The following is a 25,175-nucleotide window of genomic DNA, read 5'->3' on the forward strand; positions in this document are numbered from 1 at the left end:
GCTGTGCCTCGCCTGGGAGCTGCGCTTGGCACCTGCTGCCCCAAAGGCGTCTCCACAGCCAGCGCCAGGACTGTACTCCTGTAGGGCAGGGGGACACAGAGTGGCTGCCTAAGAATTTCCTGCCCTGGGGAGATTCTAGATTCCAGAGAGAGGGAGCCTCTCGGTCCCAAAGCCAAGACTCTGCCTTTGGGGGGCTTTGCTTCCTCCTCATGGCAACATGACTTGGGTAATTTTCTGTTGATCAAAATGCCAAGTCAACTAATGACTCCTTTTTGAAAAAATTCTCTAACGTACTTCTCTCCCCATGAAGTGGGTTGATTTATTCCCTGCTATTAATCCTGGCTGGGCTGTCATCAGATGGGGCCTATGGGTTGCCTGTAGAAGTAGGATGGAGGTGTGATCGGTTCAAGGTGCTTGGGGACCTACAGACTCCCTAGGATTTTAGGAAGTGACAGCTGCAGATGGAAAGTAACCAAGCACTTATGTTGAGCACTGGGATGGGGCCCTCAGAGGCCATCCCACCTTTTCTTGGTCCCTGGTGACAGCAGAGCATCATGGTACTAAGGAGCCTGGTCTAGATTCCAGAGCCCTACCTGAGAGGGTCAGAATCACAGGTCTAGAGTTGGCCCCAGACTCTGTATTCTTGACAGGCCCTGGCGTGATTCTGAGATCCACTGAAGTATTGAGATCTCTAGCTGCTGGTAGCTGTGGATTCCCCCCTCTCTGGAAGGGTCCCGTGCCTCTGAGGGATGTCGGTCGTGGTGGTGCTAGGTTATCAGACTGCAGAGTAACCTTGGGGCCGCATGTACCACTGCCTGCTCCAGCTTGGGGAGCCCGGCCTCACAGCCCCCAGGGACGCTGGTAAGACAAAGCAACGTGGGCAGCTGAGCCCCAGAGGAGACAGGAACTCAGCCTATGGTGCTTTGCTACTGCTATTGGCTGAAAGCCCACTTTCAGCCCAAGCTCAGATTGGATTGACTATTCCCTACCCCTCTCCAAATATAAACCACAGCCCCCCTGGCAGAGGCTCAGTGTTTATTTGGTCTGGTTGAGGAGCCCCAGCTGAGGGCCCTTTGTCCTGCTCAGATTCCACTTGCAAAAGAATTCTGCTTAGTTCTCCAGATGAACAGCAGGGCATCTCCTATGGGTTCGGGGCAGGTCTGTGGCTGGCCCTGAGGGTACAGAGGCGATCTAGTCCTGTCCCAGCACCCCAGTGTGCTGCCAGAGGGAGTTGTCATTGACACCCCCCCCCCCCCCCGCCCCGAGTTGGTGCCCTGAGGTCTGCCTTCTGGCCTTGTTCCGTCTTCTCAGGAAGCCTGTCGCTCTCGCAGAAAACCAAGCAGGCCAGACCTACTCATGGTGGTATTTCACGGTCCCTGCAATAGCTCTGTCTCTGGGTACGAAGTCTCGAGGCTGCTCATAGTCTATCCCTGTTCTTCCGTGGTGGCAGACTCGGGCTAAACCGAGCCCAGGCGGATGTGAAGCAGAAGTAGCGGGATCGAGCCCTGTCCCACACACTTCGTCTTCCACCTGGGCCATGGATGGATTCCAGAGTCTTACATCCCTCAAAATTCTGCCGCAGCTCTGTTCTCCTGCTTGTTTTCATGGTGCTCTGCTGTTTGCACGTAGACAAGGGACTGTCCCCTGAGTTTGGTTCTTTGACCAGCCTGGGGGACCCAGACTGCTCAGCAGCAAGCCTGGTGATTGGGCACCACAGGTTTCCGATTGGTCAGCCCTGCTTCTCTCCCTCCTAAGTCAAGGTGGCCACATAGCTGCTGTCGGGTTCCTTCTGTAAATCTCTGTAGCCTGTAATTGTTAGTGTTTGTGGGACTCTGTCTCCTTTGCCTCCAGCTACTGGTAGGAAGAGAGTTTCGGTGAAGGCAAGCCTCATACAGCACCTTGCCCATACAGCACATTTTAGCAAACTCAGAAATCAGAAAGACAGCCTCCCAGTGTCTGGTAAGCCTGGCAGCCCCCAGCTTTGTCCTTCTGCCCTGGAGAAGCACCTTGCGCCACCGATTCACTCCCGGGTGATGCCACAGTGTTGTCAGGGCCCAGTGTGTTCTCATGCCAGTACCATGTCAGGGACCTCCGTGTTGGCTTGGGGCCAGGGTGTTCCATTGAGTGGTGGGGTTCAGGATCAAAAGAGTTCTGGACCTCAAGCGGCCACATGCGAAGGGTTGGCTTGCTAAGCTCGCCTGGATTTTAGGGCAGGTACAGACAGGATGGCGATGCCCTATGCTCTTTTTGTCCCGTCACATTTGAAACCACTCATTACACCAGTGGAAACACATTTCTTAAACGAGAGAAAACACCGCATCCTTTCTGGCGCAGTCATACAAAAAACCAGTTAACAGGCTTCCCGTAGCCACCCCTAGCACGCTGGGGTCCCGATGAGGGGTCTGCAGACCTGCCTTTGGGTAGATTCACCTAAGTTTCGCACACACATTTATCCACTATGTTTCAGTATGGACCACATTCTACTCAGCAGTACGTGGGCATTCGCAATGGAACATCACATTGCCTTTCCAGGCATGGTCGCCCCTCCCTCCCCAGAGCTTTTCTGGCTGCTGTGTCACATGCTGCTGGATGTATACTGGCCCCAGAGGGAGGCCTGGAGGGGACTTCAGTCAGGGTCCTGCCTTCCTCGTACCGGGCCCCCCTCAGCTCCCCCTCCTCCACCACCTCTCCTGGTCCTGCCACCCCCCAGTTCCGTGGGCTGCCTGCTGCTGCCGTCCAGGCCCTCAGGGGAGGGCCAGGCACCACCACTTGTCATGCGGGCGTCCTACACGATGAACTTGGGTTGTTGGAAGTGCTGGCTCAGGACCCTCAAGCCCCCAGCCAGGGTCCCTGTTTGGGTCGTGTTGTGACAAGGGACTTGTTTCCACCGTGTGATGTCTGCCCATTCTGTCTGTCTTGATGGCCTTTCGTGCTGGTAGCCCCCCTACAGGGGGCCCCTGACATTTTGTGTTGAGGTTTCGGAAGGCCAGGCACTCGATGGGGAGCCCCTGGCTGGCCAAGCCGGTGGCCCAGAAGAGACCTACGGGTTCTAAATCACTCTGCCTGCGAAGGCAGAATCTCCGGGCTGCCCTGGCAACAGCTCCGCGCCAGCCTGTCGTGTGGCCGCTGACAGCCCAGGCTCCTGACTGGCTGCACTCGCCCGCGCCCTCCCCTGCTCTTCACGCTCGTGCGCTCCTTAGCAGCAGTGCTCTCTCCCGCATCCTTTAGGCGGACGGTGCAAGGGAAGCACGGGGCTGGGGTCCTTGGACTCTCCCCAGCATGGGTGGGGTCACCCTCGAGAGATTTCATCAACAACATCAGCCTTGGTTGGGTGCCATTCGAGACCCGGCTGCGGGGAAACAAAGCCCAACTTCCAGGTCTTAACAAGTCTCTTGGGAGTCCCCAGACTGTCATCCTCGCTGCACCCCCGCTCCCCTGAGCCTCTCTGCCCCGGTCGTCCCTGTTTATTCATGTTACTCAGGCAGACTTACTCCGCAGGTGGATGCCTGAGTTCAAATCCCAGCTCCCCTCTCATCAACTCTGACTTCAGGGAACTTGCTTACCTCTGTAAAATAAGGGCAATTCCTATCTCCCAGGGATGTCAAGAGGACTAAATGACATTTGTGGCTAAATGCTTAGCAGAGCACCTTGAGACGCCTGAGCCCTGCTGTGCAGCGGGGTTCCCTGTCTCAGACTGCCCCCCCGCTCTGGAATGCCTCCTCCTCTTCCCCTGCTCTTCCTGCTTGGATCCTGCCCGTCTGTCAGTCCTGGCTGCTGCTGCTTGGAGCCTGCCCTCAGCCCGTTGCTCCAGTCTCGGGCAGATTTCACTTTGCTCCGCACTTTCCACGCCTGCTTTCTGTGCTTTGTTGTTATTGGGTCTGCTCAGGAGTGGGGTCTCCTGAGGGTACTGGCTAGGGTCTCTTGAACTGTCCTTGTTCTGCCCTTCTGGGTAGAACAGGTAGAGTCCAGCTCCTTCACAATCCCCCAGAACATTCGGGTGAACTTGGAGATCCTCCCCCCTCCCCATAGAGCACATGACCAAACTCATTTGTGAGGCTTTAGAATGAGAAGTCAGAGATCCTGTCACAGATAGGGAAGCGAGGCTAAGAGTGGGGAAGGAGCATCCCCAGGCACACAAGGAGCTGGGGGGCCTGCCTGCTTCTCCCCACACTGCTCTCCTTGGGGCCCGGTAGGTGCCTGGAAGGACTCAGGGAGGACTTCACAGAATTGACAGCAGTTGAGGTGTGAAAGAGGAGCCGCTCAGCAGGTAACAAAGAGGGGGAGAAGGATGGTTAGGCAGAGGGACCCCATGATCAAGTGCCCAGTGCTCAGAGGTTAGAATCTTCATGTCCTCTTGGAGTGTGAGGCTGCTGTGGGAGGTGAGAAAGGGCTGGGAGCTTAGGGAGTAGGAGGTAAGGAGATGTGGTTACAGAGAGGTGAGCTGGATGCCCCCCTCCCCCCGTCCCGTGTGTTGGGTTGAATTAGCTGGAGGGTGGGCACAAGGATGAGCACTTGCTGTGTGCCAGGTGCTTCATCTCTCAGATGCTCACTGCGACCTGGGAGGTGGGGAAACCAGGTGCCTGGAGGTTTGGTGACTTGACCTAGGCTTCACGGGCCAGTAAGGGGCACAGCCGGAATGGGAACCTGGGCCTCACGACCCTCTAGGCTCTGCCGACCACAGCCTGCTGGGGATGGGGCGGCATCACCTCTCTAGGGGCAGGGCCTTGGAGTCCATTCTTTTAGCTACTCCCCAGCCAGGTGTGGGAGCCACTAGGAGAGTGTACCTGAAAGGTGTGGCACAAGGTCTGGTCCACAGAGATGCCGTGTCACTGTGAGTCGCCTGGCACACGTGTCTGGGTACACATGGCACAGTGGGCACCTTCAGAGAATGGGGTCATGGGAAATGCCTGTTGGGAAATGAGTTGAGTGAGGCGGTCTACAAGCTGGGCAGTCCCAACTCTGGCGTCTGCTGCCGGGCAGCCAAGAGGTAGGGCTCTTAGAAGACCTGGGTCCCTCACCCCCTCTTTGGGGAGCCCACGACCCCCCTGTAGTTCTCAAAGCATTCTGATCTTACTCCTGGCTGTTCTCAGGGTATGACAGTTGTCTATGGGCCCTACTGAGAGGCAGGCCTCCATTCTGGGCTTCTGGCACCGTACATGCCGCCTGGCCTAGCACAGGGGCCCGATAAATGCTTACACCGTGAACGATACATTGAGCACCTACTGCGTGCCAGGTGCTGCAGCAGGCACTGGAATAATGGACTTTGGCGTGGCACTTCGTGATTCACAAAGCTCCTCTGGGTCCTTTGCGGTTGGTTGTCTCGGATCAGTTATTCATGTCCCCGTTTTCCAAATGTGGAAACTGAAGCACAGAGAAGAGGCAAGTAGCTTGAGGTCACATCATTGGCCAGTGAGGGGCAGAGCTAGGCTGAACCCATCCTCCGAGCGGATGCCCACCGCCTGGACTGTGAGTGCATCCTGGGGGCTGTCAGCTGTTTCTCTGCCACCGGCTTCACTGAGCACTTGGCGCTGTGGACCAGAGATGGTGCTCCCAGGCCAGCAGGGAAGCCAGGCCCACAGAGACTCTGTATTCCAGGAGCAGGGCCCCTGGGGGCACAGCCAGCACCTGGCTCCTTCTTATTGCTCCACCCCAGCAGGAGCAGGGGCCCCCTCTGTCACTGCTGAGGAACTGGCTGTCTGGGACAGTGACTGTGTTTGGGGTAAGTCAGAGGCAGGAGAACAAAGAGAACCCTTCCTGCCAATGTGACTCTGACCTTGGAAACCCAGAAGAAGGGAAGAGTTGGCTGCAGGCTTCAAAGGGGGGCAGGCCTCCTGCAGGCGGGCATTGAGGAAGCCTTGGCTTTGTCAGTTCTTGCTGCCGAATTTCTCCTTTTCAGGTTAACAAAAGTCCTGGGGATCAGTGTCTGCGGGCTGGCCTGGCATCCTGCCACTTTTACAGAAGGCAGGGACATGCCAGCATCATTGCTCTGTTTTGCCTGGGCTCTGGAAGACACAACTTACTGACGTGGGAATGTGGACACAGCCCCTAAGGCTTACCCCAGTGCCCCATTGCATGTGTGCCTAGCTGTGAGAGGGGGGACCCCAGGAGTGCTTGGGTCTTGCAGGGAAGTGGATAGCAATCAGGAGATCCTGGGCACAATGAGGCACTGCGTCTTTGTTTGTTATTCCACAAACGATAGGCAAGTCCCTACTGTGTGCCAGGTGCTGAGTGTGTCCCTGAGAGATGTGGGTCCCGCCCTTGTCCTGCCAGCTGTGACAGGAACCCCTGGCTAAGGCAGTCCACAGATGCGGGGGGCACTGGGGAACCTGGAGAATGTGTACCCTGCTAAGGAGGGGGGCAGCCTCTGTACTATGTCACCGGGTCCTTGGATGTATAAGAGAAGCCAGAAATCTAGAACGTTTTGGGTGACATTTTAAAATTTCACATCTTTAAATGTTGGCAATTGATTCAAAACTTAAAAATGTCAAATGCTATGTGGGCTTAACAAAACATGAATGTTGACCAAATACAGCCCATACTCTTTAGTTTAGAAACCTTTATCCAAGTGTTGGATAGAACCCAGGTGGCAGAGGGGGGAGGAGGCAAGGCCTTCTGGAGGAGGGGCCACATGGGCAGATGTATGGCTGGGTAAATCTGCACCAGTGTTTTCAGGACAGTCTGGGGACCAGAGCAAAGGGGACTAGAGTGGCAGGATGGGTGGGGTCACACCGATTGTGGAAGCCGTGCGTGCCTTGAGAAGGACTAACCCTACTTGGTGTGAAATGCTGCCCCGGAGGAGCAGAGAAGTGGCAGGCTGACCCAGGCTACCCTGAGCCTGCTAGGGCTGTGTCCTCTGTCCCTCTAGCCGGGTGTTTCTGCCCAGCTTTGTCACAGTCAATGAGAATCTTTGGTCAGGAAAGAGCTCAGGGAGGAAAGGTCAAAGGTAAATTTAAGAGAAACCCCCGGGACACATGGTATCCAGATCTTTAGCAAAGGCATAACTACACAGCCCGGGGTGGGGCGGGGGGGGGGGGACTGTCCATCTGTCTGCGTGTCCGTGTGTGCATAGGACCTCCCCCACCCCTTGCATTTGCTCTCCTGCTGGCCCTGTAGCTCCTTCAGGCACAGGAAGTTCTAAACCCTCAGAAGGGGGCTCACTTCTCCCCACCCCTGCAGGGATCCTGCATTCTTCAAAGGGTTTGAACTGCTCTGGCCAAAGCCTGTCTGGGTGTCTTCCTGTTCAGGCCTGTAGGCATAACTTTCCTTTGTTTCTCCACCCTGTCTGACTCCTTCGTTAATCCATATTTTAATGTTTTTCTAAATGATCACCTGCTGCAAGGGTCCTTCAGATTGTCCTGGCAATTTGTCTAGCAAACTTCCCTTGAGCACCTGCTGTGTGCAGGGCCTTGGGCCAGAGAAACATAGGTGATTGAAGCCCAGGGACTTGATGTGGCCAGGAACGGACATCTGTCTGTGGCCAGACCCATGGACAGTGGCAGGGTCCAGTCCCAGGGTCTGTGTGAAGGACAGTGAGGCAGCAGAGCGGGAAGGGGCAGTCAGGGAAGAGGTGAGGTGACTCTGTGATCCCCAAATGCCTGTGTCTGAGGCCAGGGACTCCTGGCTGCTTTCCCAGCCTTGCTGCCTCCCGTTGGCGCTCTGTGTTGGGCCTGCCGGGCGGCTGGCAGCAGCTGGCCTAGGTGAGGCGCAGGCAGAAGAAACAACATGTAAGGAGGCATCTGGCCTTCTGGGCGGGACGGGTGCCAGTGTTGCTAGATTCCCTACCAGATGCCCCCTTGTTGACTTCCTTTTACTTTACTTTTAAGTCTTTTTAGTGTGAGGGTAATTGAAAATACAAGCACAGAGTACCAGATTCCAGCCATACAGGGGAGTGTAAAGCAAAAAGTGACATTTTCCTTCTACACCACCGTCACATGGAAGCTCCCCACCCCGCAAAAACCACTATTGGCTGTTGGCCGGGGCTTTTTCTGCAGACTTTCTGTGGCAAATAAAAAAATACTGTCTATGTGCTTGAGAACATGTCCGCTAGCATAATCCTTCCTCCTTGGCCTGTAGAGAGGGGAGGAGGGGAAAGCTGGCTGTTCTGGCCCAGAACACAGGCACTGCCCACCCCCCCCCCCCACGTTCACGCCCTCCAGCCGCACAGCTCTGGGGGTGGGGAGGCTCTCCCGGTGGTGCCGTGGTCCGGACTCCAAACTCAGGCTGTGAGAGAGGGAAGGAGACAGGCTGCATGCAGACAGGATGCCCTAGGGGACCCTTGGAATTGAGTCATTTCTGGTTTTGCTCACCTGTGCCCAGCCCTGGGGACAGGGACAGGAGTCAGCTGCAGTCCCTGCCTGCCCTGGAGGAGATCCCAGCCCGGGGTGGGAGAGAGATGTGCAGCCTTAGTGAGACTCTACTGGGGGCTGTCACTTGGCAGCTCCCTTTGAGCCCAGCTAGGCCACGAGGCAGAGACCCTGGAGCCTGGCCCTAAGGAGTGTTTGGGGCTGGGGGGCAGCTGAGCCCAGGGAGGAGTGTTTGCCTGGGCTCAGGGAAGCTTCTGGAGGAAGCAGAATAACCTAGGATTCAAGAGCTTTTCTCAACTCTGGCCATCATCTGATGGGTCTCGAAGTACCTCCCTCTCAACAAGTGAGAAACTGGTTAGGAAGGAACTGGAAAATCTGAGAGATGCAAACCCTGGTGCTCTTGTTTTGTGTGGAGTCTCCTGTTTCCCTCCCCGTGTGGGGCGGGGCCCCTGTGTGGATTGAGGCCCAGAGCTGGTTGAGGACTGGGACCTGGGTGGGGGGAAGGGCAGGTCACATGGAGAAGATCCGTCTGCTTAGGCTGGAGAGCCCAGTCTGGGCCAAGTGTTGGTCCTGCCTGTCACTGCTCTGGGGATGTTGAGCAGGGCACTGGGTACTTGGTCATCTGTTAAGATGGGGTGCAGAGGTCTGCCTGATGGCCTTTTGGCTTTGGTGCTGGTGTCGGGGTGATGGGGGTGTTGATGGTGATGAGGATAGGGACAGGAAGAGTGAAGTGAGGGCTCATTTTGTGCCAGGACCCTGCAGCCCACCCCTAGCCTGGTCTCCACCTCCGGCTTTGCTCCCCTTTAGTGCTGCCCCCCACCCCCCATGTGGCCCCCCCTTCCGACTGGACTCCAGGCTCCCTTGCGTGCCTTGTCGATTTTACTTCCCTGACCTATCCCTATCCCCTGCACCTCAGGTGCCCCAGCCCAGAATCTCTGCCTCTGTTGTTCCCTTGTCCTTGATCACTCTGCCCAGATGTCTGTGAGCTGCTCCCTCACTTCATCCAGCCATGCGTCAAGCAGCCTCCTCGCCCTCTAGCCTGTGTTTCTTCCTAGCACTTGAGTTCACCTGATGGTATCGTGCAGCTGCTTGTGTACTTCTCCCACACTAGACTGTAAGCCCCAGGGGAGCAGCCAGTTGATGTCTTGTTCCCTGATGTGTCTCCAGGCCCTACTATAGGGTCTGCCACATTCACATTTGTGAATGAACAAATCAGTGCATTTCATTTACTCTTACCCCGTGAGGTAGGCACATTGCCGTGTGCTTTTACCGGTGAGGAAGGTAAGCTCAGAGGGCGACTGCCTAGCTCATGGTCCACAGTTGTAACATGACAGAACCAAGATTTGAGCCAGGTGTCTGTAGCCCAGAGTCTTGTCTTAGCCAGTAGAAGCTCCCACCTCCCCAGAATCTAGGCAGGCCTGCCCTCCAGGCGAGGATGAGAATGGGAGGGGCTGAGAACTGTGGGTGTTGAACCCTGAGAAGAGATGAGGGGTGGGGCACAGGAGGGAGTGAGGAAAACTGGTGGGAGGAGGCCTGAGAGGGCCAGGGGGCAGGTCGGGAACTTCACTGAGGCTCAGGACGGGGAACCTCTGCGCCGTAGTCCCTAGAGAGAGCAGCCCTGGGGCACCACGGCTCCCAGAGGCTCCTTGCGCTGGCTCCGGTTCCTGGCACAATTTGTTTCCCAGAGGAGCTCAGGCCTGGTCCAGCTTCCCAGGGCAGAGAAACAGGGCGAGAGAGAGAGAGAGAGAGAGAGAGACTCCAGCCTTGCTGTTTGCGATGTTGTCACGTCTTCTCAATCAGCCTATTTCTGGGAGCAATGACTTCATCTCCTGTGATTCTCGACACAACCATTGTCAGGCATCCATGGAAAGATTGGACCTGGCACCATCCATATTCCCCTGATGAACCAGGTTAGGAGAGCCAGTTGGCAGGCCCTAACCTGACCTAGGTCGGGGGCTTACAATCCGGTCTGCCTCCAAGAGACTTCCCTTCCAGTGGTCACCCTCAGATCTGGCCACATTGACCCTAGGGAGCCCTGTGCAGCAAATTCCAGCCAGCCAGCCAGCCAGCACACACCCTGTGTGGTGGGCAGGGGCAATTACACCCTGTCTCTGCCCTCAAGGGCTCCTACTGGTTGAAGTAGGCGGACCCTGCCTGCATTAGAGGGGCTGTGTGGGACCGGGAAGGGACCGGGGACCCCACTAGGGCTCAGGGAAGGCGCCACAGAGTTGTTTGGGCCACAGGGGAAAGGTGAAGGCTGGTGGAAGATCTCCCTGTGGAGCATAAGGGAAGGGCTGGCTGAGGGGGCTGGCGTCTGGGTGTCGTGGACCTCCGTAGCTGTGTGTTGGGCTGCGCAGTGGCAGGGGATAGAGTGGAAGATGGCGGGAAGGCAGGCAGGGTTTGGACTTGATCCTGTAGCTGGAAGGATTTTCAGAGGGGATGGGGCCTGGTCAGATCTGTGATTTTAGAAGCAGCTCCCGGCTATGTGTGAAGGTGGGTGTGGGAGGCTGTCTGGGAGGAGGAGGAGAAGCCGGCAGTTGTTTCCCCTTCATCCTCGAGGGTAGGGGATCTCCTCCCTGTCCCTCCCCCACATGCCTGGAACTCCAGTCTCCACCCCTGCAATGCTGGTGGACTGGGAACCGGAGATGGTGGGAAGTTGGGATTGAGGGTGATCCCCAAAAAACCTTTTGGCTGGTCTTGGGCAGATCTGGAAGGCCCCAGAACCTCTGTCCCAGAAAGCACATCTTTACCCAGGTTTATTTACGGTTTTGCCGGGAGGCAGGGGAGGACCTGAAGGACCCCTGGCAGGATGTGGTGCCAGAACACTCGTGCCCCCACCAGCTCCCTGTCTGGGGGTTTCCTGGGCTGCATCTCGGAGCAGAGCCATTAATAGTGTAGGCCCCTGCTGGAGGTAGACTGCCTGACATCCAGTCTCATCTGTCTCACTTCCCTGCTCTGTGGCGCTGAGCAGGTTGCTTGCCTTGTCTGAGCTCCTGTGTCCACTTCTGTTAATGGGGACAGTAATTGTACCTGTTTCCCAGGATATTTGGAGGATTATTTATTTTTAAAGGGGGAGGGCCGCCTGGGTGGCTCAGTTGGTTAAGCGTCTGCCTTCAGCTCAGGTCGTGATCTAAGGGAACTGGGATCAAGCCCCAAGTCGGGTCCCTGCTCAGGGGGGTCTGCTTCTCCCTCTCCCTCTGCCCCTTGCCCCCACCCCCGCTGGTGCTCTCTCTCTCAAGTAAATAAATAAAATCTTTAAAAAAAATAATAAAGGGGGAGGGGCCTAGCAGAGTATCTGCATATAGGAGGGGCCCAGTTTGCCTTAGCTGTGGCTGAGGTGGCGGTGGGGTAGGGGCAAGGGTGGGGGGCAGTTATCATCACCATCCTTATCAAGGCTCCTTTAGGTTTCCCAGGGCCAGAAGTGGGGAAGAGTGATGAGAGAGCCTGGTTGAAGGAGCAAAGAAGTCTGGGTTCCAGTTTCTACCGCTACTAACCTCAGGCAAGTCTCCCTCGGCCTCAATTTCTGGGGCCAAGGAAGGAGTGAGGAAAGGATTGATGGTGGTTGGAGCCAGCAGGGGGGCAGGAGAGGGGCTGACAGACCTGTTAAGACGTCTCTTCATTTCCCCCATACGGAAAGTTGGATAACTTCCTGCCCCTGCGCAGGCATCAGCTGGAAATGCTTTGAAAGGGGCCTTTTCCAAGCTAAGGGTGGCCAGGTTCTCCCGCTTCTGTGTTATTTTCCCACAGAGGATGGTCTGCTCTTGCCCTTGTCCCTGAGCCATCACCCATCTTCCTTTGCTTGCCTTCACTGTTCCAGCTGTTTGGCGTTGTCTTTTTTGGTAAGAAAACTGTTCAGCAAGCCAGCAAACATTTCCTGAGCATCTTTTGTTTGCTTAGGTCTATGTTGGGCCCAGGGGTACAGGGATGGTGAAGATACTGACCCAGCTTTAAGGGGAGGAAGATTGTTGAATTATCTTGTGTTTAAAGATCTGAATGCAAAAGTAGCAAGGCTGGGGCAAGAGGCCCTGGGCCCTAGGTTCTTCTGCTTTCTGCCTGCGGGACCTTTCGCAAATTACAAGACCTCTCTGAGCCTCAGTATCTTCAGCTCAAAACCCAGGTCAGTCCCTGATGATCCCTCTGAGTTCAAAGGGTCTGGGATCAATTTTGAATTATTAACTTACTCTGTCCTCTCCAGGTAGAAACCAGGGCTAAGTACCCTTTGAGCGCAAAGCCAGAAGACCAGACTCCAGAGGTAGTCTGCCGAACCAAGTTGAATCCAGTTCTTCAACTTACTATCTATATGTCTTTGGACAAAATCCTTCCTTGAATTTCTTTGACACTTGGCTTTTTCAGAATATAAGTGGGTATTATGGTATACCTGCTACCATATGTCCTGGCCCATAGGAACTCATGGTCATATTAAAGCTGCTGAATACCTCTCCTCCTCAAATACGGCCGCTGCTCCATCCAAGAACACACCTCCAACAACCCCCCCCACCCCCGTCCTCTTCCCTACTGGAGCTCTCTGCAGGGAAGAGGATGGGGAGGCATTAAGGGGCAGCCCCCCCCCAACCTGCAGCTGAGGCCTAAAGCTGACTGAGGAGCCCTAGGATGGGCCCCCACAAACAATTCTCCCTCCAGGGAAAGCCCTGGGTCAGGTGGGCAGGTGTTCAAATGGTTTAAAACCTCTTTGATTTGAATATAATACTGGTTTGGAATTCTGTCTTGCTTTATGAAGAAAATGTTTGCTAATGAAATTAATAGTGTAAACAAGATTTGGGGAGGGCGGGCAGCCAGAGGAGAGGGGTTATTTAAACACACTTCAAAGAACACCCTTTTCCAGCATCTGAGCTGCTCCATTTGCATACGTAATGATGGTGCTAATTATAGATGGCCTCATCTGTTAACAGCAAGTTTGCCTGGTTGTGTTACATTATTGTAATCACTCAGTCAACATTTCTGGCATGCTTTTCACTAAAGATAACAATAGTAATAACTCCTATCATATTTGATCCCTTGCTATGTGCCAGGCGTCTTACTGGCCATTTGACAGTCATCATCTCATCTCATCTTCACAACAGCTTTGTGTTCCGAAGATTCCTACTTCCTGTGTACACAGGATGAGACTGAGGTACAGAGAGGTTAGGTAACTTCCCTGGGATCACACAGCCAAGAGCTGGTAGCTGGGGACGTGACCCAAGGCCTTGCTAACTCACGCTCTCCACTCTGTGTGCAGCCCTGCCTCTCTGGGGCGACTTGACACCTGTGCTCACTGTTTTTCTTGAAGCTTTACCTTTCTTGTTTGGTCCTCGCAGAAACTCCGTTTTGGCTGCAGAGGAAACTGAGACCCTATCAGGGAATTGAGGGCAGTGCAGGAGGTGCGACCAGGGCCCCTCATTTCTAGGATGAAATCAGTCCCAGCTCACCCAGCCACCTTCCCACCGTGGACGGGGAGCCTTCCCTCCGTGTCCTTCCCTGGGGTCTGGAGTCCCGCCTTGAGAGGATGCTGTCTCTTGCCTCTCCCACTCAACCAGTGCTGGGCTTGGCCTCACAGCCCAAGAAAATTATAAGGCAGTAAACGGGTGGGAGGACACCAAGTACATCATGAGTTGCCGTACATTTGTTGTCATTAAATCATAGCTTGCACCCGGGTGACTTGTGGCCACACGTAGCCCACAGGCAGGTTTCATTGGGTCTGAGAAGGTGTTTCTTGGTGTTTTTAAAAAAATAGGTTACCAACACTTACACACCCATAAAACATTCGCCTGAAAGATCTGGATTTCTGGCTTTTCCCGAACAAACAGATGGGGAGGCACTGGGGCTGTGTTCCTGTAGGGCAGAGAACTGGCCGCTGCAGGTATCCCATCCTTTACTCCCTGGAAGGCCTTCAAGTTTGCTTAGCCTGCCTTACCTCTTCTCAGCGGCCCTGTGTGTGTGGTGGGTGTGTTGGTGGGTCATGTTCCCGTTCTGTAGACTATGAGCTTGGGGCCCAACGGGACTGCTGGGCCCCGCCACAAAGCTGGTGTTGGTGAGGCCGGGACTTACACTTTATCTTCACTGCCCCCCAGATGTATCTGAGTCCCACCAGCCGCCGTGGAAAGAAAGAAACCTTTCACGGGCCTAATGACTCAAAAATAACCAACAGTGAGCCTGGAGAACTGTTCCTGTCACCCCTTCTCCCTTTCCACCCTCCCGAGGCTGGAGGGGACATGGGAAACCTATTCATTTAAACTCAATTATTTTCTCGAAGACAGAAGAACTGAATTGGGTCAACGGCTATATTTGCTGTGCTCAGCTATTTCCCCTGTAACAGCATCGCCCACCGGGCATGTTGCCGGGCTCCGTGCCGCCAGGCTCACCAATTATAACTCTGTATCGGTGGCCATTCCTTAGCATGCTTGGCTCAGGAACAGAGAGACACCCTGTGCTCATTCACCCAGCAGGCTATGGGAGCAGGGTGTGGAGTGTGTGGTCACCAGCTCCTGGACCCAGGCTGCAGGCATGGGGCATTTAATGTCCAACCCCCTTCTCCGTAGAGGTGCTTACAGTCAAGGAACCTAAGGTCCAGAGAAATCAGGTGCTTGTTGGAGAGGCAGGCCTTGGACTCAGATGCAGCTAGGACCTTTCTAGGTGTGTGACTTGGAGCAGAGAGCGTGACTGCTGGGCACTCCATCTTCTCATCTGTAAACGAGGCACGAGTACTTGATATACCCACGGGGGCCGGGCTGTGGTATTGGAAACGTGACGTGCAATGTGGACAGTTAACCCACTCATCCATACTCATACCCTCGCACTGTGTGCGAGGCACAGAGCCTGGTTGGGGACCCAGATCTCAGAAGGCGCATGGGCTGGGCTGCCCTCCTCTGAAACCGTTCCAGATTCCCTGCATCTGAACTGAAAATGTTTCTGCCGTCATCACAGGTCCCCTGTTGGGCCAGGCCCTGCATTGGATACTCTCTCAGCTTCTCCTGGGCCTGTAGCTAGGCGTGCTTTCGTTTGGCACTGATGTCTAAACGTGTCCCCCCCCCCCCCCCCCACACTGACTGCCAGCTTCCCGAGGGCAGAGATCGCTTGTCTTTTTCACTTGCTTGTGCACCGATGTCATACCCTTTCTAGCTGGGTGACCTTGGACTGGCAGGCCTGTTTTGTTGTCTGTAAAATGGGACAATGGTGTCTCCTTGTGACACACTCCCGGGAAAGAGGCTGCCGGCAGCTTTGTGCATAGACACCTGCGACAGACTCTTGGAAAAACATTTGGAGGAAATTCAGTCAGACTCTTCTGTTGTACCCTCTTGAAGCCAGGAACATCTAAGATCGGGGCTCTGGGCAATCCTGGGGGGGCTGTGAGTGCCATCTTGTTGCAGAGTTGCTCCTTATGCGGAGAAGTGTGGACAGGGTGTGGTCTCTGGGCCTCCCCTCTTCTCCTCCTGTCTGCTCTGCTGTGCGGGCTGTGTCTTTCCCAAGCTGGGGCTGCTCGTGCTCTGCCCTCACAGAGCAGTGCCTCCAGTTGTCCAGTGGTGGGGCTGGGATGAATTAGGACCTAGCCAGCCACTGCCGGTCTCCAGGAAGGCGCCCAGGTCCCAGTGCCTGGCATTGGGACTCTCAGCAGTGTTGGGTCCGGAGGTGGGGCAGGGTCCCTCCGGTCCACTCCCACGGTATTGCTGCCGGTCCCAGGGGTGGGGGGTGGGCAAGGGGACAGTTCAGGAAGGTTTGAATTCCTTGACCTTTTAAGGGACTTGGTGAGATCAGAGGGTATGTCTGTGAACTGGGGCATCGGGCCTGGTCTAGACATGCGGTGGTGATGGCTGTGAGAGCAGGGCCCCACTCTTCGTGGGGTAGCGACGGCGCTTGGGGACTGGGCAGCAGGTGACCTAGTCAGAGACACAGAAGCTCGACTCTGGTGGGAGCACAGTGAATGGAACTTGAGCCTTTGGGGGCAGGACTTAGGGATGAGGGGGCCTGACCACCACCCAACCCCAGCATACTGTGATAGGGGTCTGGCGGCCACAGTCTCATAAACTGTAGCCATCCCTCCCTCCGCCTTTCCCCTTGGTAGCATTCAGTCCCTGGAACACCATGCTGAGTGTTGCCCGGCACTTGGCACTGTGACAACCAAGAAAAAATGCTGACCAGGTCTCATTGTAAGTTCAAGAGTAAATTTGCTGTTTTTCTGAGGAGGCTTCACGTGGGTGGGAATTTACCCCCCCCCCCCCCACATACCCCGTACACACACAATGCTTTGATGGAAACATTGCATTTTTTGAGTGAACATGTGTCAACATCGCTGTAGGGGGAAGAGGTTCCAGGATTCTCTGCCAGCCGAAGTCATTACCACAAGGCGCTGGTCAGGGGCCTGGCACATGAGGGTGATACAAACAGGCTGGTCGGTGGGGGAGGAGGTGGCCAAGTGGGGAGCCTGGCTGGCCTAATGGGAGGTCAGAGGGCCTGTGAGCTGGGCGGGGGGGGGGGGGGATGTCTGAGCAGGTGGAGAGGAGGGAGGGCGTTGGGAGGTTTTAGGCTGACAGTGTACGTTACCCCCCACACACACACACATCACAAAATAAGGTGAGTAGGGAGCACAGAGACAGGGACAGAGAACAGAGGCTCTGGAATGGTGAGCACTGGCAGCTTAGACCAGAAAGACAGGCTAGGGCCAGATTGTTGAGGGGCCTGGAATCCGAGTTCCCACCACTAACAAGCTGTGTGACCTTGGGCAGCTTTTCCAACGTCTCTGTGCTTCAGCTTCATTTTAGTAAAATGTAGCAGTGGATATACACAGCTCATGACTCTGGAGGATTCATCGAGATAATGAATGTAGAATGCCTAGCACTGGGCCTGGCACGTAGCAGGTGCCAGGACACATTTGTTGTTTGTTGGTGATGATAAAACCACATAAGCATAGATGTGCTCACATAAATTAACAGCTGGAGTGCATTGAAACTGCTTTCCAGAGTTGGCCCTCAGTCTGATATCAAGTTTGATTCTCACCCTCTGCAAAATACAGCAGTTGTCTCTTCAGAAGCTCTTGTCCATGAACAGCCAGTCCCTGGGGCTGACTCTCCCACAGGGCATCTGTCTCCAGTCCTGTGCCCACCTCTGTCCTCTAGCTGAGACAGCTCAGGACAGGTCAGAAAGGGCCTCCATCCTCTGCACAGCCTCTAGGAAGAAGAGAGCCGTGGGCACAAGCAAGGTCTACCCCCCCCACCCCAAGGGGGTGTTCCTTGACAGTCTTGGGGCTCGCTCTTGCACACCAGGAAATGGGAAGGTGCTTGAGGGAGGATGGTTCCAGAGTTCTCCAGAGAGCCTAATCCAGTTGGTGAGACATCTTCAAATCTGAAAGATGATGCCACATCTGGGCTCTGAGCTTTTGGGAGAAGACTGACCTGCAGGTGTACATGTTCATTGCACATTTGTTTGAGTCCCGGGACCTGAATAAAGAACCTAACATGAATAGATCCCAAGGAGGGCCTGACAGGGCAGTCAGCAGGACCCCCAGGGGAGGGGGGCAGGAGGCATGCTGGGAATTCAGGAAGAGGGAGGGGGTGATTTTGTATTTCCTGTGCCTGGGGACACCGGGAAAGGCTTCCCTGAGGTGGGGGCAGTTAAGCTGGGTCTGAGAAGTTGAATGAGAATTGGAAGTAAGGGGAGGTGGTGGGGGGGAGATCAGTGGGAGCAAAGGTGTGGCAGGAGGAAGGGCAGGGCAGGCCTGGGGCAGAGTGGGAAAGGAGAGCCTGTGGCTGGTTGCTGGTGTGAAGGTGAGGAGTAGGAGTGTGCAGTGGGTAGGTGGGGCCCTGATGATCTGGGAGGCCTGGGTCAGCAGAGGCGCTGGAACCAGGCAGGAGTAACTGGATCCTGGCAGCCTCCGGAATTCCCCCAGCTATCTGTGGCCAAGTCACTGTGTGCTCTGTACTTTTATTGTTCAAGCTGACCCTGAAAGGAGCTTACAGGAGGTTATGCAGTCCTCTGAGCTAGGGCTGGAAGGGTACGGAGGAGGAAGCTTATTCAAGGTCAAGCAGCTGGTGAGTGTGGGAGCCTGACTTCGGATGTACATGTTCTGACCCCAAATACAAAAATATTTATTTTTATTTTATTTTTTTTAATTGAACTATAGTTGATGTACAGTATTGTATTTGTTTTAGGTGTACAACGTAAGGATTTGACAGTTATGTGTGTTATGAAAAAGCTTGTTTCTTTTTAGCTTTTGACCCCCTCCTGTAGCCACTGTCATAGGGGCTAGGGGACTATTTTGTTATAACAAAGTGTTAGAACTGGGTGGACCCACCAGTGGGGTGGCTTCCTGCCTGGGGGAAATCTGGGAAGGCCTCCAGGAGAAGGGGAGTGTTAGAATTGGAGAGGGAGACTGAGAGGACGGGATGGGTAGTAGGTGCAGACCGTTGCCTGGGGTGAAGCATATCTACTTTCAGATGAAGCTGGTCAGCTTGTGCAAGCGACCAAGCTTCTCTGGACTCGGTTTCCTCATCTGTAAAGTGGTCACAGTAGTGGCCTTGCCTGTATGTTGCCAGACTAACCTCAAGTAGGAGGTCTGTGTGGGGCCTGCACGCTGGTGGAGGGGCTTGGGAAATATTCTCTGTCCCTCCTTCCTGTAGTCTTGGCTGCCCTGGGAGCCAAAGGGCTGCTTCTGCCCTAAGGCCTCTCTCTCTCCTCCTACAGCCTCACCTCTCCCGTTTTGAAAATTTCACTGACATTGGCTAGAGTCAGATGAAATCTTGGGCTGAGAGCCCCCTGGGCTGTGTGGGTGTGGGCAGATGCAGATGTGGGGGGTGTGCCTATAGGCCTTGTTGGCCTGTGGTCAGATCACCAGTGCCTAAATGGAGCTGAGCCCAACCAAGTGAGGACAAAGCAGGGGATGGAGTGAATTACAGACTTCCCAGTTTGGGGATTGCCCTGGGGCCACAGTCAGACCTCTTCACCAGCCTCAGTGCTCCAGCCAGAGCCCTGCGTGTCTGCGCACAGTAGGTCCCAGGCAGTGTGGCATTTGGTAGGAGCTCAGTTGTTTGCTGAGGGACTGGAGCAGGGTGCAACCACCGTGAACTGAATTGGGGCTTGTGATGTCTCTGGATGTAGAAGCCATGGAATAGGCAGGACCTCCAGGCAAGGTCTCTGTTCTCCAAGCGGCCTCTCTGTGCATGTTTACGTGGTGGGATTGGATGCTGTTATCTCATTGTATCAGAAAACTGTGCAGCAGCCAACCCAGGGGAGGCTTCTGGGTGCTGGGCCTCAGCTTGACTAAAGCTCAGGGTGGTCGCTGTAAGAGAAGGAGGTATTCCCTGTGTGGTAGAGGCTCCATACGGAGCCATCTCAGGGAGAAAGGAAAAGGGCTGACTCCAGGCAAAAATGTTGGGTTGATTGGGTGTGCCCTTCCCAGAGGGATTTGTGGTTCAGTGAGTGTGACCTGAAGATGAATCTCTACGCCAGAGGGTGGGGTGGCACCTGGGCCCCATGGGTCAGACTGCGTCTCTCTGCCCCCAGTCTTCACAAACCTGGGCAGCTGACCTTGCTTACCCAAGCGTCCCCTCCGCCCTGGCAGTTAAATCCTACCTCTGTCCTGCTGGCCCCATCCAGGATGTGGGTCCTTCTGTACCGGAGAGGAACCGGCTGGGAGAGGGAACTTGAACCCAGGACTGCTGCCCGGGAGCCCTGCTTCCCCACGGCGGCGCAGAGCCCTTATCTGTAAGCAAATCCCTGGCTTTGCCGGTACCTCTGCCTTTGTTCACACTTTAAACATGTTTGAAGGGAAGTGCGGGGTGGCAGGGGAGTGGGGACGCTCCAGGCTGCCGCTCCGAGCCCAGGAACCCGGGTGTGGCCTCCGCGGCGGCCGGGCGGAAAGTGATTGCAGCTGCGGACAGCTGGCCGCGCAGACCGGCCCCCGCGGCGGGGCCTGGGAAGGGCGGGCCGTGCGGCTCCCAGTGGGCGGGCTCCCAGGCCGGCGGCTGGGGGCGGGGCCGGGCGCTTCCGGCCTGGGGGAGTGGGGCGTGGCGCCGCCCGAAGGAATGCGCCGGGAGGGGTCCGGCGAGAGCCGCTGTGGCGCGCCCCCCAAGTTCCCCCGCTCCGCTTACAGAGCTGTGGCTGGCCTGTCACACAACCAGCCAGAGAGGTACCGAAAGATACTCGTTCAGCACGTGTGCCACTGCCTGCTTTGTGCTAGACACTGGTCCGAGGTGTTCCGGGCTTACCAGCGTGAACAGGTCCCTGTTCTCACAGACCTGACTTTCTTACGGTGGCGGGGGTGGGTGGGAGGGGGCGAACAAGATGATTGCAGATCAGGGCTACGAGGAAAATGAAGCCGGGGGATAACTTGGGGGTTGGAGTGGAAGTTACTCCTTTAACTGGAGTGACCAGGGACGGCCTCTCCCAGGACACTTGATATGAGACTTGATATGAGACCGGAATGAGGCAAAACCAGCCTTGCCTAGAGTCAGGGCCGCTCAGAGGGAATAGCAAGTGCAAAGGCCCAGAGGCGGGACTGGGGCAAGATATGACCCAGGGCGGAGTCAGCACTTTATGGGAGGAGCCTGCAACGGACCTCCCTCGGGCTGAGGTTCCTCCAGCTTCCTGGACCCAGAGCTTGGAGCCAGGTCTGCACCCTGCCCAGGTGTTCTGGGAGAAAGACTTGCCTGTGACTGGAAGCAACTGTTGGTTTTCAGGAGTCTTTCTAGACTTCTTGTGCCTGGAGGTTGTGCCATGTGGTTACCTGTATGGAAGACTGTAATTTTCCACTTGTTCCCTGGAGGACCCGGAAATCTCTAGATGTTGTCATCGCTGTGTTTTTTTAAGTCATTTTTGAAATTTCAACTTGGAAGAGAGATTCAGCATGTGCTTTGCAGGAAGGGGAAGCACGTCTGAGCACACCTCTTAGATGCTGGCCCGGGCTGAGAGGTCCCCTGACCTGGCTGGGAGAGGCACTTGGCTGCACGCCATTCTCAGGAATGGGCCTCTGTGGCCTCGGACTCCTTGGTGACAACCTTGGCAAGATTCTGGGCCGGGCCAGAGCACCCGCTCTGTGGAGACCCCGCCATCCTCGCAAACCAGATCTGGCTCCCAGGCACCTAGTGCCCAGACCGGGGTCATTTGAGAGGCCTGCGCTTCCACTGCCAAGGTCTGTGGGGGGCTGTGTGGGAGGAAAGGGGCACAGGAAACTTCCTCCCTGGTGGGTGGGCATGGATCCAGCTGGAGGGTGTGGGGCTCTTTCTTCAAGGAGGCCCAGCCCTGGGACATTCCCCTGCCTCGGTCCAGGTCCTCCTTGGTGCTCTGAGGAGGTCTACAGCAGCAGCCCTTTCTCTTACTGGCCTATGGGGACTGAATGCGAGGCCCCCTCCGGTGCTTGGGAAGAGTGAAGGTGGGCTAGGGTTGCTAGGCTGGCTCGTCTCTCCTGGGAATCAGGCGCTCTTCTGAGGGCGCATCAAGTCTGGGCGGCACGGTGGAGAGAGAGGCTCAGGAGCACAGGACCGAGGAGGCCAAAGCAGGCAAGACTGGGGGGGTACCTGGAAGGTAATCTAGGCCCAGGGAACTGGCAGGGATGGCGAGGTGGGCTGAGAGAAGTGGGCTTTGACCCCAGGCTGCCCAGTGAGGAGCCACTGAGGGCCCTGGGCTGCTGTTCCCTTAGCCTGGGGCTCCCAGCACAGGTGAGGAAAAGGGCAAAGCATGGCCTCTTGGAGACAGATTTAATAATCCTAGCCTGTCTTTCTGGCGGTTAGTATTGCAGGAGAGAAGCTTTACTCCTAAAACTTTTATTGATCCAGACACTAATAAAAAGTAAAGGGTTTTTTGGAGCAAGGTTTTTTTTCTTTTTTCCTACTGGAGCAAAGAACATCAGAGCCCTAAAACACAAATCTGTTTTCCTTCCTCTCCCTAGATTTGGGGCTGGGGGTGAGGCCTGGCCTTGTTCACGTTTCACCTCTTCAAGAAGTCTTCCCTGACTGCGCAGGCCTGTAGTCATCTCTTGGTTTTCCAGCGGTTCACAGAAGCTGCCACTTGCGCATCTGGTCTGTTCCCTGGAAGGGTCGGGGGTGGGGGTTACAGAAGACCGAGACCTCAAGGGCAGTGAAGGGCATCTGCCGTAGGAGACAGTGAAGGTTTGCCTCTTATCTTCTTGGGCTTTCTGGATTTGGTTCTTTTGCTGCCTTGTTCTTCATTTCATAAATACTTCCTGAGCTCAGACACCCTGCCAGAGCCTCCGTTAGGATGCAGAAATAGACTCGGCTGTGGCCTTGAGAGCTTACCTTCTGTCAGGCGAGAGGGTGATCATAAATAAGCGGAAAAACAGAGTAATTCCAGGTTGGGCGAAGTTGCCCTGCTGAAGTGTAAGTCGGGGACGTTTGTCTCCTCTGTTCGGCACTCGTTTCCCAGTGCCTAAAATAGTGCCTGGCACATAGTTTGCACTAAATAAATATTTGCTGGCTGAATGAGCCAAACACTATGAAGGAAACCAAGTGTCTCAGTGGGGAGTAATGGGGTGGGGCAGGACCCGTGATAGACGGGGCGTCCGTCGGGAATAACTGAGCTCCAGAAGCGGGCCTTTCCCCGAGGCCTTTCTGGACCAGGTGGAAGGAGAACTCCCCCTGAGGGAACAGCAAGTACAAAGTCCCCAAGGCGGGAAAGCAGAGGCTGCAGGTGGAGGGGGTTGGGTTTGGTGGATGAGGTCAGAAGGTAGGCACCTGACTACCTCTTCCACTTGGGGAGGAGTGTGGATTTATTCAGAGTGCTGTAGGGAGTACTGGAAGAGTTTCTCACCACAGCATTAAATAATACAATTTGCCTCTGCCTCCCTGGTAGGGGCAGAGGTGACGCTGCTAGCTGGGGTGGGCAAGGGAAACTTTAGAGGTGGTAGCAGTAGGATTTACTGATGGATTGGATTCTGAAGGCCAGGGAAAGGGGGGAGTGTTCCTGGCTCCTGAGTCTTCACTTTGGACATTTTGGGCTTGAAGTTCTATGAGGCCTCCAGGAGAAGATGTCAGCCCAGCATGTCACATGAGAGTCCGGAGCTCAGAGGAGGGGAGGGCTGGGAGTAGGAACTCGGAGGGGCCTTGAACACGCTAGAGGGGATGAAAGCAAAGGGACAGATGAAGTCACCAAAGCAAGGTGTTCTGCTGAAGGGGAGTGCCCCCAAGTCAGAGCCTGAGCAACTCCCCCACCCCCGGCCCGGGGCCGGGGATGAGGTAGCAGGAAAGGAGATGGGAGACCATCGGGTGGTGGCAGGGACGGAGGAGGAACACCAGAGGGTCTGGTGGCCTGGGTTTTGGGGAGGGTGTGGGCTGTCCTCTGTCAGTAAAGGGAGGATGGAAACGGTGGTTGGCCTTGGCCCCATGAAGGCCCTTGGGAACCATGGAGAGAACCACTGGGGTCAAGACAGGTGTGTTGGATAGAAGAGGAGGAGGCAGTGGTGTCAGGGAAGGGCAGGAAGAACCAGCCAATCCGGGAAACAGAGGAGCATCAGGTGAGGGTTCAGATCCTCTTCGTTGGGTTTACCAGTGGCTTGCCCATTGGTCTCAGCCCTGTGTACCCATCCATATCCTCTAAGCAGAATCCTTGGAGGCGATGCAGAGGGCTGGAGGAGCCGCCTGACATGCTCTTGAACAGGTCCCTGGGCTCTTCTTTCTCCCTTTCTCAGCAGAGCTCGCTAACTGCCCTGTAGTGGCTCACTTCTTCTGGTTTGCGGGACCATCTGACCCTGTTCTTCCCCATCTCCCTACTTCATCTCTCTCTGGGCCCAAGATCCCTAGAGAAGAGCATTGTGGAGCTGGGTTTACTTGGACGATCTTTCCACCTTTCCCAGAGTATGGCTAGGCTTCGTTTACACTGATAGCTTTCTCTGGAAGGCTCCTTTGTGTGTGTGGTGTCCAGAGAAGTTTGAGGTCTCTTTCAGGGTATTTTGGTGGCCAGAACCTTGACCTCCCCCAAGACTTGCCTGGCTGTGCGGGGTGTTTAGAATTATTTGGCTTGGGGAGTGGACAGCTTAGGGCTGGGGACAACCTAAGTTCTAATGGTCCTCAGGTGGGTTCTCAGTATCTGTTGAATGAATGACACTCAGATATATGCGTCTTTGGTCTCCCAGGTTGTTTGGTTCAATGCTTCCTCTGCAGCTGGTTAGCCAGTGTGTTCACATCTGTTATCTGCATGGGGGAGAGTATTTCCTCATTTTATACCTGAAGAAACTGAGGTCCAGGAAAGTGAAAGGTCTTGCCCAGAGGTTACAGTTGCTAAGTAACACCACTAGAACCGCATACGAGGCCTGCAGACCCGCCAGTGAGGCCACCCTTACTGACTCACCCTGGGGGTGAGGAGGTGATGGTGGGGTGTAGGGAGCCCGGTCTCCCACCATCCCTTAGGAGCAGTGGCCGTTTGCTCTGCCAGGGCTATAGGGCATTCCTCCTGACCACCTGTTTCCTCTGGTTCTCCACACCCTCCCTTCCCTTAGCGCACACACCAGTGGCTGTAGGCTCCAGGAAGATAGAATGAGGCAGGCCTTGAGCCTGTTCAAGCCTTGGGGGCCCCGAGCTTCTGGGAGGCTGTTCGTGTAGCAGGTATGGGGCGGCTTGTGTGGCTGTTGCAGAACTCCCCACACGAAAGCCAGCTCAGCTGCACAACATCCCGTGGGAGACACCTGAGCAGGGGTGGGGCCAGGCTGCCCCTGGAGGGGTAACAGTGAGGCCTTGCCCTCCCTCCCCGTAGGCCAGGGGGCTTTGCTCTCTTGCTTCCCTCCTCCTACCCACCTGACCCCCATTAGCCTGGGGGTGGGGCGGGGCAGAGGCAGGCTGTTATCAGGTTTTTAAGGATTTGGGCCACAGCCCAGCTCTCCCCCTCTCCCATCTCCATGGCTTTCTGGCCTGGATGCTTCTGGGGGAGGGCAGGCAC

At 55.5% G+C, this 25,175-nt stretch overlaps 1 protein-coding gene across 10 annotated transcripts in view; it reads left to right on the forward strand.

The window, feature by feature from the left end:
• The window catches only part of DAB2IP (DAB2 interacting protein), a 186,262-nt gene that overhangs the window by 119,333 nt on the left and 41,754 nt on the right, over nt 1–25,175 (forward strand). Inside the window, exon 1 of one of the 10 annotated variants that reach the window (XM_048223096.2) lies at nt 20,310–20,418. The exons of the other annotated variants lie outside the window; for them this stretch is intronic. Within the exon in view, the coding sequence (XP_048079053.2) occupies nt 20,315–20,418 (104 nt within the window). The 5' untranslated portion in view covers nt 20,310–20,314. Of the gene's footprint in view, nt 1–20,309; nt 20,419–25,175 lie in introns of those variants that run through there. 10 annotated transcript variants of the gene reach the window in all.

The sequence above is a fragment of the Ursus arctos genome, unplaced genomic scaffold (genome assembly GCF_023065955.2).
Source record: "Ursus arctos isolate Adak ecotype North America unplaced genomic scaffold, UrsArc2.0 scaffold_18, whole genome shotgun sequence".
Classification (NCBI taxonomy): domain Eukaryota; kingdom Metazoa; phylum Chordata; class Mammalia; order Carnivora; family Ursidae; genus Ursus; species Ursus arctos.